The 18,313-nt window shown below is 40.5% G+C and overlaps 1 protein-coding gene across 6 annotated transcripts in view; it reads right to left on the reverse strand.

The window, feature by feature from the left end:
* Window positions 1-18,026, reverse strand: part of RESF1 (retroelement silencing factor 1) — a 36,210-nt gene extending 18,184 nt beyond the window's left edge. The window contains exons 1-2 of one of the 6 annotated variants that reach the window (XM_036019187.1): window positions 17,937-18,026; window positions 15,166-15,890 (exon numbers count right to left, since the gene is read on the reverse strand). In XM_036019187.1, the coding sequence (XP_035875080.1) occupies window positions 15,166-15,235 (70 nt within the window). In that variant the 5' untranslated portion in view covers window positions 15,236-15,890; window positions 17,937-18,026. Of the gene's footprint in view, window positions 1-4,996; window positions 5,021-15,165; window positions 16,879-17,936 lie in introns of those variants that run through there. The other 5 variants (XM_036019185.1, XM_036019186.1, XM_036019188.1 and 2 more) reach the window with 5 other exon arrangements.
* Between the last annotated feature and the right edge of the window lie 287 nt (window positions 18,027-18,313).

An 18,313-nucleotide genomic window follows, 5' to 3' on the forward strand; every position in this document is an offset into this window, starting at 1 on the left:
AGGGTCCCAGCCCTACACCAGGCCTCCCAGCCTAGGATTCAAGTGCCAAGAAGGGAAGTTTCTGTAGCTTCTGGCTGTAAAAGCCAGCTGAGATTGAGGCTGGTGGAAAGATAGGATTCTGGAATCCCAGGGAGTTCATCTAAAAGGACCCATGTATGGATTTACTCAACATCACTCCCTCTGAGCTCTAGCACAGAGACAGCAACTGAAAAGGCACCAGAGACATACAGGGAGGAACTGAAATGTCTGGCATCAGGGTAAGAGCTGGGGGCCAGCTTTCTCCCAGACAAAAGTGCTGACAGAGGCCATTGTTCCTTTTGTGAGCCCTACCCGCACAGAGTCAGCAGCACCATATCTGAGTCTCCATCAACCTGGCTCACACTCCATGTCCAGCCCTGGTGATTCCCTGAGGCCCCACTCCACCCAAGTTGTTTCCAGCTGCTCTTCCAGAGGAAGGGCCTGTCTTGGCTCACACTTCAGACTCTCCTAAAATCTCTCAAACGAAGAAGCATCTGGCCTCAGAGTACCCATACTTCTCCCTAAGTGGCCCCAGGCATGGCACCAGCGGCAGCTGGCCTTGGTTCACAGTGTGGCCTCTTCTGGGCACCATCAAGCCCAGCACCAGTAGCAGCCATCTCAGATTGCTTTGTAGGTCATGCCAGGGGGCCAGAGAAGAACACAGGCAGCTGTGACTGACCTTAGCCTGTACCTCCTGGGAGATCCCTGAGCCAGCACATCTAGTGGCCAGCTTCAACCACATCCAAGTACCACCACCAAACCACCTCCATGAGCAACACATTCAACTGATAAACTCATCAGCATCAGAGCCTCGATAACGTAAGTCCTGCACTGTGGGGTGGACCCCTGCACAGTGGTTAGTAAATGAAGCCAGTTCTTGCAGCTCATCAGCTGGGGGTAAATTCATCGCTCTCACCGATATGCCAACAGCAGTCAAGGCTCAACTACAACAGGAGAGTGTACACAGCCCACGTGGTGGCCACATCTTGAATACCTTGCTTGGGTAATAGGGGAGGCTGTGCCACTGGATCCTACAGAACACTGCTACATAAGATCTCTCTACCAAGCATGGGAGATATAGCAGCTATACCTAATATATAGAAAATTCTGAGAGAAGGCTGGCAAAATGAGGAGATAAAGAAGCATATCCCAAATGAAAGAACAAAACTCCAGAAAAAGAACTACACAGAATGGAGTAAGCAACCTACCAGAGTTCAAAACACTGGTTATAAAAAAAAAAAAAAAATCCAGTCAGAAACAAAGGATACACCAATTGAAATAAAGAACAATTTATAGGGAATCAACAGTAGAGTGGGTAAAGCTGAGAATCAAATCGGCAGTTTAGAAAGTAAGAAAGCAATAAAACAACCAATCAGAACAGCAAGAAGAAAAAAATGAGGGCAGCACGAGGAGCCTCTGGGACAACTTCAAGCATACTGATATTTGCATCATGGGGGTGGAACCAGGAGGAGGAGAGAGAAGAAACTAAAAACGTATTTGAAAAAATAATCACAGGGTGGGCTGGGCTGGGGGTAAAAGGCAGAAAACTACTTGAACAACAAATAATTAAATTAAATTAAAAATAAAATAAAATAAATTAAATTTAAAAAATAAAATAAAATAGCAGAAAACTTCCCTAACTTGGTGAAAGAGATAGTCATACAAGTTCAGGAAGCACAGAGTCCCCAACAAGATGAACACAAGGAGGCCCAAACCAAGACACATCATAATTAAAATGCCAAAAGTGTCTGACTGGTGTGGCTCAGGTGGCTGGGCATCATCCTACAATTGAAAGGTCGCCAGTTCGATTCCCAGTCAGGGCACATGCCTGGGCTGTGGGCCAGGACCCCAGTTGGGTGTGCGCAAGAGGCAACTGATCAGTGTTTCTCTTGCACCTTGATGTTTTTCTCCCTCTCTTTCCCCCTCCCTTCCTGTATCTCTGAAAATGAATAAAATCTTATTTTAAAAAATGATAAGGTTAAATACAAAGAGAGAATCTTAAAAGCAAGAGCAAACAGTTACCTGCAAGAGATCTCCCATAAGATTGTTAGCTGATTTCTCAACAGAAATCTAGCAGGCCAGAAGGGACTGGCAAGAATTATTCAATGATGAAACACAAAAACCTACAACCAAGATTACTCTACCCAACAAAACTATCATTTAGAATCGAAGGACAGATAAGAGTTTCCCAGACAAGAAAAAGCTTAAGGACCTCATCATTACCACCAAACCAGTACTATGTGAAATGTTAAAGGGTCTTCTTTAATAAGAAGGGAAAAAAAGATTAAAAATATAAAAAATAAGGCCTTGGCTGGATATCAGTTTGTTAGAGCATCATCTCAATATGCCAAGGTTGCAAGTTTGATCCCTGTTCAGAGCACATACAAAAAGCAACCAATAAATGTATAAATAAGTGGAACAACAAATTAATGTTTCTCTCTCTCAAATCAATAAAACAATTTTTTAAAATATGTACAATAAAATGGCTATAAATACATATCAACAATTAAATCTAAAAAACATAATAAACGAACAAATAGAACATCAACAGTTCTAGTGTTCATGACAGTTGCCAGATAGGAATAGAGTTGGGCGTATGGGTGAAAAAGACAAAGGGATTAAGAAGTACAAATTGGTTGTTACAAAACAGTCATGGGTATGTCATATACAGCATATAGAGAATATAGTCAATAATATTCTAATGCTTATGTATAGTGTCAGATGGGTGTAAGATTTATCAGGATAATCACTTAGTACCTGTGTTATCTGTGCATAATGTGCTCCCATGTATAATGCACACCCATGGTTTGGTGGGTATTATACATGGGCTTATACCCACATTATATAATTGTTATACCTGTGTATAATGCACAGCCTTATCTTTCCCTCAAAGATTTGGGCAAAAAATAATGCATACTATACACAGCAAAATATAGTAAGTCATATAATGTCTAATCACTGGCGTGTACACCTTAAACTAATAATGTCAACTGTAATTTAAAAGATTTTTCAAAAATAAAAATATCAGTCACCATGCCAAAGCAGATCAACAAAAGATTTTTTTCTCCCTTATATCTGAATTACAACAGGCATTACAATTAGCATCTGTTGATAAAATGAGAAGTACCTCATGAGTTTTGGGGGGAGAGGGGGTGGGGGGGGACCCAGTAAGGAAGGAACAAGTACATAAGAAACAAAACAAAAAGTACTAATAGCAGACATAAATCCAAGTATGTCATTTACAACATTAAATGTAAATGGATTAAACAACCCAAAAGATAGTGAATGTCACACTAGATTTTAAAAAGCTAACTATATGCTCTTTCTAGTAGACACAATTTTTTAAAAAAGATTTTATGTATTTACTTTGGGAGAGAGGAGAAGGTAAACAGAACGAGAGGGAGAGAAATATTGATGTGCAAGAGAAACATTGATGGGTTGCCTCTTGCATGCCCCCAACTGGGGACCTGGCCCACAACCCAGGAATGTGCCCTGACTGGGAATCAAACCAGTGACCTTTTGGTTTGCAGGCTGATACCCAATCCACTGAGCCACACTAAGCAGGGCTTCAGTAGACACACTTTAGATCTAAAGATACAAACAGACTGAAAATAAAATAAGAGAAAAGGATATGCAAACTTCAGCCACAAGAAAGGTAGATAACAATATTAATTATCAGATAAAATAGAAAATTAAAAAATGTTAACAGAAAGAAAGAGGGACATTTTATAACCATACAGGGGTCAAGCCACCAAGAAAATGTTAACAATTATAAACATATGCACCTAACATAGTATCAAAATACAAGAAGTAAAAATATAAACAAAGGAGAAATCAGCAATTCATAAAGAGTCCAAAACTTCAATTCCCCACTTTTAACAAATTGGCAGGAAAAAAAATCAGTAACAATATGGATGTTTCAAACACATTATATACACTGCCACGTTCATTTCCAGTGGGGGTTAAAAAAAAAAAACCTGAGCACTTTAAGTTGCAGGTCATGAATAATTGCCCACTGGTTGCCTTTAGGTTTAAGGCTCTATCCTCCGGGCTGGATCCAGCAGTCCAAGAACTCTTGTAAAGTAGTGAAGAAGTCCACAAGCAGTCTGGTAATGGCAGCAGGCGCCATCAAACCATGAAAGCATTGGCTTCTTATATTCCATTGTGGGAAATTCTCCCAGGAACATCTTTGCTATGACTAGCTACATATAAATTAGTCAAACCTAAATGATGCACAAAGTTTGGCTCTTCTAACCACGCCCCCACCAATCTGGCTATAAGTTTTACAGCTCACTGAATATGCTGATGCTAATAAGATGTGGTGGCCCTCAGTGGGAGGCAAGCATCTAGAGTTGACACTGATAAAGTGCTATGCCCCAAACTGGAAATTCAGAGGCATACTAAACATACTACTAATTCTAAGAGAGAATCCATGGTGCTTTTCTGTGTGTCCTCATTAAAAGTCTTTGAATTTTTAAGTTAAAAAATCTTGCATCTTGGAAATACAAAGTCTATCTTTGGACCTGACAGTTTCTGGACTTAATATCTTTCTGGATTTTAATCTTGTATATTATTACTCTTGGTTGCTTCCTGTGAGAAAACTAGAAATAAAGCAAGTCACTAAAAAGCCAAAGTATAAGAAGTTGTGAACAGCAAGTTGTGGCCTGCAGAATTCAAATTAATTTGTGAAGCACAGGGGGAAAAGGAAGTGAATAGCTGCTATAAATGGAGACTAAATCTACTATAAATCTAACAATGTATGTAGAGTTCCACATAAAAATTTCATAAAGACTTCGCTAAGGTTAAGATTTGTGAAGTATTTTTTCCATTTAAAAATATTTTATATCCATGCAAAGCAATGCATTTTAATTGAAAAATTGTCAATCCAACAGCTTCATTTATTTCTAAGTCAGCCTTATTAAAAAATTAGAGCAAAAAATAATGTAAATTCATAGCTTTGAGGAATAACAACATTTACCTTGCCAGGTAGCTCAGTTGGTTACAGTTGTCCCAATGTGCGTAAGGTTAAAGGTTCAATCCGCAGTTAGGGCACGTATAAGAATCAACCAATGAATATATAAATAAGTAGAACAAATCAATGTTTCTCTCTCTCTTAAAACAAAACAAAAAAACTTCATTAATATCTATCTTAAACATACATATACAAATATATATACTCATGTACAGAACTCGATGAAAATGGACCTATTTTATAAATATACATATATTTGGTCACGGTCACGGTAAGTCTGTAATAGTTAAGATGAAATATTAAGAAACAGAACATGAAAGGACAAACTGTGCCACATCAAGAATTGTTTTATATACAAGTGGAACCATTACTTCATCAAATAAACTAGAACATTATCAGAGTGAAAGCGCTATGAATTGCCTAGATAGGCATTAAAAAAAAAGAAAGAAAAAAGACTGTCTCAGGGGAACACAAAACACAAAGATGCATATCTAGACAGTATCCCACAGTCTTTGATAAATGTCTGTTGAGTGAATAAACATTATCTGTGCTTGTTGAACACCAAATTAAAGAGAAGTCCTTATTTAAACTTATAGATGGGAAAATGTCCTTCCTCTCTCTTCTCCACATCTATGCCAACCATGATTTCATTTGTATTTCAACACTCCCAAAACATGGACTTCTTAAAAAATGTAAACATATATGGATACATATACATTTACTGTTATGCATCTATGTGTGTGTATACTCATATATGTGAGTATATATATAAATATAAATACTCCTGATAACTGGGGGGGGGGGGGGGGGGGAACCCAACTATGTTCTGGGCACTTTTCATTGAAACTTTCCATTACGGCTTTATAAGTTGCACATCTAATGTGTTCCAGAAGCCAGAAGCCAAAGTATACTTAGAGAGTACCTACTGATGCAATTAATTGAAAGCCAGCATTTTTCATTAAATAAATAATCTGCAGTCAAAAAAGCTATAGATACTTCTATAATTAAAAAAAAACAAAACCACAAACACTAACACTCCAGTGTAAAAGCCATTTTTCAGGAATTCCAAAAGTATTATGATTTATTGAAACTATTCTAGCTCTGGCTTTTGTGTCCTCAGTCATAGAAGAAATTAGATTATCAATCCTTGTAATAGGCCTTGAACAGTAGATTATTCTAAGTTTTACATTGCTTATAATACATTATTTATTAATAACTATAAATAATAGCTAACATTTGAGAATTTACTATTTGTTAAGAACTACACTGAATGGTCTAAATATATCATCACATTTAACTGTCACAATATGAATGAAGTTAAGAAGTCTTCCCTAAGCAACAGCACCACAGCTAGAAGGGCTAGAAGTCCTATTACAGCTGTCAAGTTGGTTCTCCATATTGCCACACGGATAAAAAGGAGACAAGACGACATGGTTCACATACAACTTATTAAAACAGCAAAACCAGCATCACTGTCCCCAGTCCAAGCGGTCTTACTGAGGGAGAAAAGAACACAGGTTACGGAAGAGCCATTTGATAGCTGTACCCCAAAGGGGAAGGGAGGTGGTAGGGAGGCACAAGAGAAACAACCTTGTGGCCATATCTCACAAGGCTGCATATCAATGTTTGTTCTGGGAGGACTTGCAGGGTGTCCTGCAAGGTGTGTGTCAGACTGAGATTAAATGTGCAGCCTATGAGAAGAAAAGGTCATTTGACACCATGGTGAAGCTGTTCACCTACAGATCTACTCTCCAATCTCTCAGGGGAGTGGGACACACTACTTTTCCTGACTGATTAATCCAGGTACTGCATGAGGTATTGGCAATCACATATATCCCATCATGCCTGGCCAGAAGGAAGTTTAGAGCAACTATCAATCTGGCTAAAAAGTTTACACTACAGGTAATGCTTGAACAACACAACACAGGGGTCTGGGGAACCAATTCCTCCTCCCCACCCACCGCTGTTGAAAATCCAAGTATAACTTTTGACTTTCTCAAAACGTAACTTCCAATAGTCTGCTGCTGACTGAAAGCCTTACTAATAACAGAAACAACTAATATACTTTATATTTTGTTGGATACCCTGTACCCTTACAAAGTTATAGTACTGTATGTATATATTTATTGAAGAATTAATCCATATATAAGTGGATCTGAACAGTTCAAACCTGTGTTGTTCAAGGGTCAATTGTAGTTTGTTGTGTGTCCAGAGTAGAAGTCAGAGACAAATTTCAGACTACCTTTTCTAGTTGTTATTCCTTAAAATGAAAATCAAAGAGAACAGCACACATGAATAAGAAGTCAGTTAACCCACCATGAAGTTCTGCCTAACAACTCATTTCAGAGCCCTCTGTAGGTATCCACCCCAAGAAAACATGATCCTTTCGAGGGCTGGGGATCTCAAATATCTGAAACTCTTTGACAACTGCCTCAATTATACAATTAGTGTTTAGTAGGAAACTATAGACTATATAAGGTGCAGTATACTGTTGGGGTACAAACTGTATTAGGAGTGTAAGTATCACTTATTAATATAGGAGTCAGCCAATAGTCAGCCAATTTTGCATCTCAGAGGTAGAAAAATTCCTTCAGTAAAACTGATCAGTCCCATATAACACAGGCTGAAATGCTCCTGAAGAAAAATCTGATATAACTGTTATTCCTTGTTAGTTACCCCTGTCATTAAAAACCACATTCCAGTGCTTACTCTGGTTGTCTCAGGTTCTGTTGAGAGGGCTGTAGAGCCTCAATACAGACATTTTGTTGCAACAGGTTAATATCCAGACTTTATAAAACTGGAGGTTGAAATTAAGGATGCAAAAGGACCGCAAGTACCAGAAGAGACCTATAGGAGAGAATTTACTTCTTGTCAGCAGGATCAGGTAAGGGATGACAGACCCAGCAATCAGTTAAATTCAGAGCCATAATTATAGCCTAGGAAATACAAGTGTTCTGCTTTTCCTTAATCAGGAACCCACAGGAAAGCATGACTAATAGGATGAGGTATTTAGGCCCTTACCCAAAGACACAACTCCCAAGGACATCCACTGCAGAAAGTTCCTTAGATTAAGATCTTCCATTGGCTAGCAGTATGCTAAGGATGGTGGCAAAACCAGGGGTAAACTAGAATGGTTTCTGCTCCCACCATGTGATCACCTGCCTCCCCACCCCTCCTCCATTGTCTTCTTTCCCCAACAAACATAGGAGATATGCAAATTTTGCTAGGTAAGAAAAAATGGCAATCACTCAACTGTGAAACTGATTGATCCCATGCTCCAAGCCACCCAATTCACAACACACTTTGTCCAAAGGCATGGTCACGTGGAAGGAAAATGTGAAAACCAATAGAAATTGTGGCAGTAAATCCTTAGGGCTATAATGAAGCAGTCACCTACCAGAGAAGAATTTCTATCACCCAATAAACACCTTTCAACTACTTCAACTAAAACTACATGTAGCAAAAAGCAGAGAGGAGAGAACCCAACTATTTTTCTGTTAAGCCAGACATTAAAGAGATTTGTAAAAATACAAAAAAAAAATGCTCTTTTTACTCTTGTTTTTGGAAAATATTTATATTAATATGTAAGGATTTATGGTACTTTTAAATAACAATTTTTAACCATTTCTCAGTTTTACTTTGTAATGTAGAAAATGTTAGTGTAACCTACATAAACAAATGTTCTTTGGAGTCCTGAAGAGTTTTTAATGTATATGAATTCTTCTTGAGACCATGTATCCCTGTTTTCTGCAGCTGCAGAAAAAGCATGTCCATGCAATTCTCATAGAAAGAAGCTAGAAGTATACATCTGACCTCTATGGAATTTGCCCAACCGTATTTTTACCCATTGGTCCTTTATTATATCCTTTGTTGTCAGAAAGTTTCACCAAGAGAATACAACAATAGAGAAAAGGTTCAAAATACCAAGTTGGGTCTCTGAAAAGATCAAAGAAATCGTAGCTAGACTGACCAAGAAAAAAAATTACTGAAATCGGCAATAAAATAGGGACATTACTACCAACATTACATTTTAAAAATACTATGAATAACTGTATGCTAATATGTTGAATAATTTGGATAAGGACAAACCCCCTGTGATATTATAACTTGTGTTAAAAAATACATACAGCAGGTCCTCAACACTCTTTCATTCTAACACTGATAAGATGCCTTAGAAAACCTAACTTGTTTTTATCAATTAATCTATGCTAAAATTGGTTTTATCATAGTCATTTCAGTTAAAGTCTCAGAATCTATCGATATTCAGTTTAGGTTTAGCCTGGATTTACCACATTTGGTCTTCATCCCCATTTCTGGCACAGAACTCCTAAAACTAATAAAGGTATCTTTTCATTTAATCAATCATGACTATGTTTTTTAAAAACCTCCATAAAACCCCAAAAGGACAGGGTTCTGAGAGCTTCAGGGTTGGTGAACATGTGGAAATCTGGGGAGAGTAGCATGCTAGGAGAGGTCATGAAAGCCCCTTTCCACATACCTCACCTTAACATCTTTCCCTTCTGGCTGTTGATTCATATCCTTTGCCATAAACTAGTAATCAAGTCAAGTAAGATGTTTTTGAGTTCTGTGAGCTGCCCTAGCAAATTAAATGAACCCGAGGAAGAGGGTCCTTAAAACCTCTAGAAATCTATAGCCAGTCAATTCATCAGAAGTACGGGTAGCAACCTGGACGTGCAACTAGCATCTGAAGCCCAAGCAGGGGTTCCTGGGAACCTGCAATCTGTAGCCAGTGGGTCAGAAGCACCAGTAAGAACAAGTTAACTGGCATCTGATCTTGTAGGACTCAGCCTTCAATCTGTTGGCACAGAATTGCTTGTGTTGGTGTGAGGATAATTCCCCTCTGAACACACATTGGAATTGTGTGCAGAACCCCCAAAGGACTTCCAAAAGACATACTGACCAAAACCGACTCAAGAAGATACAGGAAATCTAAGCAGAACTAGAGAGATTGCGTTAGTAACAAAAGCTACCCAGGAAGAAATAAATGGTTAGGCGCATTCTGGTGAATCATACCAAAAAGTTTTTAACTTAAAACCAATTCCACAAACATTTTTAAAACATAAAATAGGAGGGAATACTTCCCAACTCAATTCTGAGGCCAATATTACCATAATACCAAAACCAGAAATCACAATAAAACCACAGGCCAATCTGTTATGAATATTCACAAAAATCCTCAACAAAATACTAAAACCAAATACAGCAGCAAATAAAAATAATTATATGCCATGACCAAATTGTTACAGAACACACAACAAGGGGGGCCTGGGATGATATACTATTATTGAAAGAAGGCCCCGGGTCCGTTATGTCCGCCGCCAGAGGAAAGACGTCTCTCAATGCCAGAGATTTGTGAAAAGGAAAGGAAACGTTTATTTAATGCTATATACAAACTTAAAGTAGTGACCTAATGTCTTCACCAAAATCCCAAAGTCCCTTAAAACACCCACAAACACACAGTCCTTCCTTCCTTCCCCCTTTGCCCAGTCCAGAGTACCGTATCTCAGGGAAGGAAATAGAAGTCCATGGCTTAGGTAGTCCTCTGGTTCTTCTCAGTTAGTACTCCCTCTCGACTGGGAGACCTCCCTGGGTTCCCAGCACCCTCGGCTGAGTCACCGGGATCTCTGCTAAAACCAGGTGGTGGTTCCCCCTTCTAAAGCTGTGGGGGCCCCACTCTGCCAGGCCGCATGGTTCTCTTCTCAGGGATGCAGGAATCTACACTCCGTGAAGTCCGCGTGCTTCTCCTTCTTCTCTCAGGGCCAAGGGAGTCTTCACTCTGCCAAAGCTGTGGGGTTCTCTCTTGCAGGGCTTTGCAGGGCTTTGCAGGGCTTTGCAGGGCTGCGCATGCCCCCCCCCCCCCCCGCCCCCATGGCTGCTGCGTCTCGGTTTAAATCCCGGCGCCAATCTTCCTCTGAAGCCCCATTTCCAGCTCCTCTCACAATTGGCTACAGCTGCCAGATTCTGGGCAGGTGTGGCCCTGTGGTGTGGAGCCAATTATCTCCAGGCTCTTCTGGATCTTATTACAGATCCCTATTTGAGGCTCCCCTCTTGGCTGCACCCTGTTACACTCTCACAATTGGCTACAGCTGCCAGATTCCGGGCAGGTGTGGCCCTGTGGTGTGGAGCCAATTATCTCCAGGCTCTTCTGGATCTTATTACAGATCCCTATTTGAGGCTACCCTCTTGGCTGCACCCTGTTACAAAATGGCACTTATCTCAGAAATATAAGATTAGTTCCACATTAAGGATAAAAACTGAATGTTATGCAACATATCAATAGAATAAGAGACAAATCACATGAGCACAGCAGATGAAATCAACATGTAATGTGATTTAAATTAAATGTACCTTAAAATCCAACACCCTTTTCATGATAAAAATACTGAAACTAGAAACAAGAAAATTTCCTCAATTTGATTGATAAGAGGCATCTACAAAAAACACAGCTTACATACTTAATGGTGGAAGACTGAATGCTTTCCCTGAAAGACAGGAACAAGCAATGTCTTTTCTTGCCAGTTCTATTCATACTGCATTATGGGTTCTAACCAGAGCAGTTAGGTGAAAAGAATAAGTAAAAGACATGCAGACTGATAATAAAGAAGTAAAACTATCTCTACTTGCAGAAGACATCATCTTGTATATAAGGAAATTGTTAAAGAATCCACTTAAAAACTCACGGAACTAATAAATTAGTTTGGCTAGGTTGTCTAATACAAGCTCAATACATAAAAACCAAGTGCATTTCTATAAAACATTTAATCTAGAAAAATCCATTTACAGTAATATCAAAGATAAAAACTTTCAAATAAACCTAACAAAAGATTTACACTCTGAATACAATAAAACATTGCTAAAAGGAAATTAAAGACATAAAAAACTGGGGGAAAGTAAACTCCCATTTCTAGATTGTAGGACTTAATACTGGTAAGGGTGGCAACACTCTCTGAATTGACCTACAGATTCAGTGCAACCTAACAAAATCCCAGGTAAAATCCCTTTACAAAAATGGAGAACCTGACCCTAAAATTCAATTTGAAAGAGTCAAGTTGGAGGACTCATACTTCCCAATTTCAAAATTAACTACTGTAGTACTGTCAAAGAAAAACAATCAACAAGCTAAATGTGGGTCACTTGCTCCTCAGAACAACAGCACCCCCTCCCCCAACAAACCAAGAATTGCTGTTTCAGCCCCTCCCAGGATTAGAATTTCCTGATGGTAATTAGTGAGGTAATCTGCTGGAAAAGATCTCTGCTGTCCCCCTCCCCCCCAAAGTCAGCTGATTTTGCCTAAATCGATCCTTCCATTGCTTGTTACTAACTTTCTTGCCCCAATCAGTTTCCTATAAAATCCTGCATTTTCCACTTATTTAATTTTTCTATTATATTGCTGTGAAATATTATTATGTTAATTTCCCACAACTTCCTGGAGCACTTTTCTATTAGATGGGATCATGCCTGAATCATGAAATCTTTCAATAAAGCCAATTAGATCTTCGAATTTATTCAGTTTAATTTTAACACTATAAAACTAACAGTAAACAAGACCATATGGTATCGACATAGGATAGACATTGACCAAACAAATGTCTATTAGCTTATGAAAGGATAAAAACAAAATGTGGCATATCTACACAATGTATTATTTGGCAATAAAAAGGAATGATGTACATATATAAGTCAACATGATGAACCTTAAAACATTGTGTTTGGGGAGAAAAGAGTAACAAAAGACCACGTGATTTCATGTACATGAAATGTTCAGAAATCTAAAGACAAATTACATTAACAGTTGCCTAGGAATGAGTGGGTTGGGGAGACAAGGAGTGTCCGCCGCATAGTGAATATGGAGATTCTTTTTAAGGTAGATAAAATGCACTAAAATTGATTGTGGTGATGAAATGAGCTAACAGAATTACATCTCTAATTGAGTTTTTTTAAAAACCAACCAAAACCAAAATCCAAACAGCATTTTCCTATTAGCACAGACATGGGACACATGACCAAATGAGAGCCAATGAAATTTAAATTTTTGGTAGAACAAGCAGACAAAAAGGCATGGTCTTGGCAAGTTGAAGCTGATTAGATATCTGAACAAAAGGCCACGTAGTAAGTCTGACAAGCTTGGTGACCAAAGTAACCTCACATGATGATGGATCATAAATTCCTAACTGGATAAGTCAATGTAGGAAGTCACACCATAGGCCAATGCCTTCCTTAGTAAAAGGTTTATCTTTGCCTTAAGCAAGCCCTGCCCTACCCATTGTTTGGGCATTTTTGAAATTCCTGAGTTATCTTTTCCAGACCCCTGGGAGGCATAACCACCCTCAAGGGAGCACAAGGATCATGTTACCTGTGTGCATCCCTATTTATGGTACATGGTAACTTCCGGTACCCACCAATGTATGTACCCCTCCATTTTACTTTTTTTTTTTTTTTTACTATCATTCCATTTTACTTTTTATCCAATGTGACTTTCCCCCTTGCTTTCTCCAGCCTCCATTATCTACCACCAATGTAATCCATTTCCTTCTCTTCCAAATGCACAAAAAGAGCAAAATTGCTATTCTCCAGAGCATTTTCTCAGTCCTTTGAATCCTGCTTCCATTCATGTCTTCAAATAAACTCTTATAAATTTTCTTGTATAGGTTTGAACATTCTTTTGTCAATAGATAAATAGATATTCTAGGGTCACCCAATGAAGGGAGGTGTGCCTGAGAATAAAGTCAAAGCTGAAGACAGCAGAGCTCAAAGACAGTGTCTCACATCTTGAAAACTTTATTTCAGATTCAGATGCTGGATCAAGCCAAACCTGAAGGTTGAGCTACATGACATATAAATTATGTGATGCAATAAATTTTCTTCTGGAGTTTACAGTAATCTGCTTATGATTTCTATTTTCTTTTAATTTTTAAAAAATGCTTCTTGATTTTGGAGAGCAAGGGAAAGAGAGAGAACCATCGATGTGAGAGAAATATTGATTGTATCTAACTCCTGCTGCAGTTCCCAACCTTTCTGGCAACAGAGATTGGGTTCTTGGAAGACAATTTTGACAATTTTCCCATGGGGGTGGGGTGGGGACACAGGACACAGAGCTCAGGTGGCTATGTGAGCACTCCCTCCTGCTGTGCTGCCCCTCCTACAGGGTGGCCCTTTTCCTAACAGTCCTGGCGGTTGGGGACCCCTGGTCTCCTGTAAGCGCCCCAAATGGCAATCAACCAGCAACCTAGATACATGCCCTGACCGGGAGTCGAACTTATAACCTTTTGATGTACAGGGCAACGCTCCAACTACCTATGCCACACTGGCCAGGGCACAATTGCTATTTCTTAAAATGTAAGTGTAGATTCTAACCACAAGTAAAATTTTATTTACAAATTAAAATATAGTCTTGTAATTTAACACATCTTGAGAGAATCTAAGCGACTGTCATTAAATCTCTGCAATCATAACTATGAGGCAAGATCTCACTTTGAGGCACTTACTTCAACAGGCCAACATTGCTTGTCAATTTAGGGTACTAAGAATAGACACACTACATAGCTGCCTTCCAACAAAGCATTTAGAATTCTTCAAGGTCCACATGACTAATTTCTTCTTTATAAGGCTTATTATGAAGTTGATTTTAACCTGCATTTCTATAAACAGGGTTGGTGAATTGCTGTCTCTTTATCTCATGTGGAAAACTTTCTATTTCACACAGTATGCCTCCAGTGAGGGGATGGAGGGGGGGTGAAGGCCTGGACAGACAAAAGACTCATGAAATTCACCTTTAAAAATGCCTTTTTAAACATTAAGTTAGAAAAATTCTCTAAACATTTATGTTCCTATTGTGTCCAAGACCATAATACAAATAGGAAGGGAAGAGAACTTCTAGCACATCACATAAGTAGTATGGAATAGCAAAGCCTTAGGGCAATTTGCTTTGGGTGGATAACTTAATGGAGGCATTTATGATTTCAAATAAGCCTGCAGGAAAAAACTAGAGTTGTGTCTGATACTTCCTTAATAAAACAAAACTCATAACAACAGATCTATAGTTAAAAACTTAACACAAAGTCAATAATGCAGCAAACTGAATTCTGTATAATGCAGTGTCTTAGGCCATATATTTCCTCTAACATGACAACAGATAAAATTTATTGAACACTTACCACGTGCCAGGAACTGTTCCAAATGTGTTGTTATGACAACAATCCTATGAGGTAGGTACCATATCCCCATTTCACAGATCAGATATCTGAGACAGAGAAGTTAAACATTTTCTCAAGGTTGTACAGAGAGTAAGTGGATAGCCAAGATCTGAAGCTCAGTAGTCCAATTGCAAGCACCATGGTCTTACTTATTACACAAGGTTTCCTAACACTTGGTTTTTTTACAAGATGGAAGAAGCTCTGGAGATGATCATTTTGGCTTTGCAAGCTGCTATCTATGCCACGGACTGGGTCTCCCAGAGTTGTACTCTGTGCTGTCTTTCCCCAACATCATGTGCCAGAAAAAAATAAATAAAAACTACCAAAAAGAAACAGAGCATATAGAGAATAATTTTAAGTAGACTTCTGCCTTACTATCTTGGACCAGTCACCTCAGCATAAAAAAATATCTTCCCTATCTTGCAAAGATGAACTGATTACTCCATACTAAGTCAACCATATTTTTTCAAAGTTTTGTCATCAAACCCATTGTGTCCTAGAATTTAGTTTTTAGCCAATGCTGATTCATTTCATTAGTAATTTTGTTCCATAACAGATATATTAGAGTAGGCTACTTAGAGGTGGCATATTTACCTTTAAATTAAGAGTTACTCCTTCATCACTGTATATTTTGCAATTTCACCCAAGCATGTCAGTGTCCTTCCACAATGTTTACTTCTTTGACCCTGGAAGAGCAGTTATATAATTAATAATCACTCATATAAAATTTATCAAATTTATAATAGAAGTGTATGTTAATCTGTTCACTTGATATGACATTGCTGTGCAAAGGTGTTACTTGAAGAAAGTTGCACAAAAACTGTACTAACTTTTCTGAATTCTGAAGTATGCAAAGAAACTAAACAGAAACTAGGTCTGGCCTAAAATGCCATTCACTTTTCAAGTTAGAATTCCAATTCATGTGCCCTTCTCCAGGTCCACTACTGCCCTTGCATTCCCAAACAGAAGAACTTTGCCTTAGCAATTTTCTTTAACAGCTCAGCAAAAGAGAATCCAACTGTACAGGAAGAAAAAAATACATAAATAACTAAAATCTCAATATCTGTGCATGTTAATACTGAATAACACTTCAATGATTTGCATACTGAGTTCTGTGACCCACCACATTAAAATGTACCTTAGGCTCATACATCACCTGCTGTTCTCGTTACCTGAGAGACAAGCATTGAAAGAATAACACATAAATTGTTTTCACTGAAACGATACCCCAGAAGTTTGCTGCTGAACTCAGGACCCTACGGTGCTGAGGTGCTGAGGAAATCCAAGCCCCTCAAGAAAACCTAAAAGCGGGATGCATTTTGTGCATTTCAAAATGCCTCTAGAAGCGAGCTATTGCTGAGGAACCAAAATGTTGGGGACCACTTTGTGTGGTATTAAGAGACGGTAGCCCCGCACAAGCAAGGGAAATCAGGCCTGAAGAGTGCACTGTACCCCCTTGCAGCTTGCTTTGCTTTGTGTAGCCCTGTTGGTATAAACCAGATGTTTTAAAATTCAAAGCATAAGGGAGCGAACTCCAAGTCACATGAACCAGGCCTCAAGGACCCTCTGGCGTCAGCATGTCTAACAGACCCTGACCCGAGTCAGATCTCTGCGTTCCTTCAAATGTTATCTATAGATAATATCTGTTTTCTATAACTACCGCCTTTGCACACTGATTGATGAGCTATGCAAGCAAGCACGCTGTATACTCCCGCACACACCGCGTTCTGGAGAAGGGCTGGGGCGTTCTCCACTAGAGGGAATCACCACAGCCCTTTCCCCCCCCCAACTCTGTGGAGGCACACTCATTTCACCCGCCTCAGGGAGGGCTCCATGCGACGACCGGGTCCCCCTCAGATTCACACACTGCGTTCTGCGACCGCCCCGTTAAAAATGCGCCCGGGCTCACACATCACCTGCCGTTCTCCTTACCCGAGAGATGGGCACTGAAAGTGTTACAAATAAATTGTTTTCACCGAAACGATTCCCAGAAACCTTGCTGCTGAACTCAGGACCCTAAGGACATGTGCTGAGGGAATCCAAGCCCCTCAAGGACACCTAAAACCGGGATGCATTTAAAAATGCCTCTAGGAACGAGCTAGCGCTGAGGAGCGAAAACATCTCCGGCACAGGAGCGTCCGCGGGCCACTTGGAGATGCAGGCGGGGCGTTTGTTTCGGGAGGAACACAGAATAATGGGAGTGGGAAGGAAGGGAACGCTCGCTCCACAGTAAGTGCAAAACAAAGATTTTTCTTCTCACGCCAGCGACAGGAAATAATTAAGAACAGAAGACATCACCCCACCTAACCAAACGCCCTGTAGTTGCACAAAATGGGTACTGGCAGACGCCACCCGCGACCTCCACCGTGAGGAGTGAAGCAATGGAAGGAGAACAGTCGGCGAGGTGGCGCCCTCGGGCTCGGGCTGAGGCTCAGGGTCGTCGGCTGGCCAGAGCCGTTCTTGCACCGCGAGCGAGGCGGCGGGTGGGACCGGCCGGCCGCGCTCGGGGCGGCGGGCGCGGGGCGCGCGAGCCCGCGGGGCTCTTGAGGCCGGGAACCGCCCGGGCGCCCGCAGCGCCGCGCGACTCCGTCACCGCCTCAGAACAAAAGCGCTCGGCGGGCGGGCGCGCGCCCTGCCCCTTCCCGGGGCTGGAAGGGCTTTCCCGTCCGCAGCCGGAGACCCGACAACGCGAGCGAGGGGCAGCCAGGCACTGCACTAAGTCCCACACTTACCGACGAACGCGGAGTCCTGCAAGCGTAACAGAGGAGGACGAGCTGGCCTCCCAGGTCCCAGAGTTTAAGTCAACTCCGGTCCGCCTTCAGGGGCGGGTCCAGCGGCCCGACCCGGGCTGCGGGATCAGCTGGGCCCCGCCCCACGGGCGCGGGCGGCGCCACCGCGGTCCTAGTGAAACCCGGATAAGCAGCTGCGGCGGCCAGGCCCGCCCTCCAGTGGAGGGAGCGGATGTTTGCAAAGCTAATTCGCGCATCCGATGGAGAAAAACTTAAGCAGTTACCTTCTTTTAATTTGCATCAGAATCGCTCGTACTGGACTGTTAAAAAGGGATTGATTGAAGCGACGCATCTGCAAAATCACCAATTCTGTAGGTCTA

Source organism: Phyllostomus discolor, chromosome 2 (assembly GCF_004126475.2).
Source record: "Phyllostomus discolor isolate MPI-MPIP mPhyDis1 chromosome 2, mPhyDis1.pri.v3, whole genome shotgun sequence".
Classification (NCBI taxonomy): domain Eukaryota; kingdom Metazoa; phylum Chordata; class Mammalia; order Chiroptera; family Phyllostomidae; genus Phyllostomus; species Phyllostomus discolor.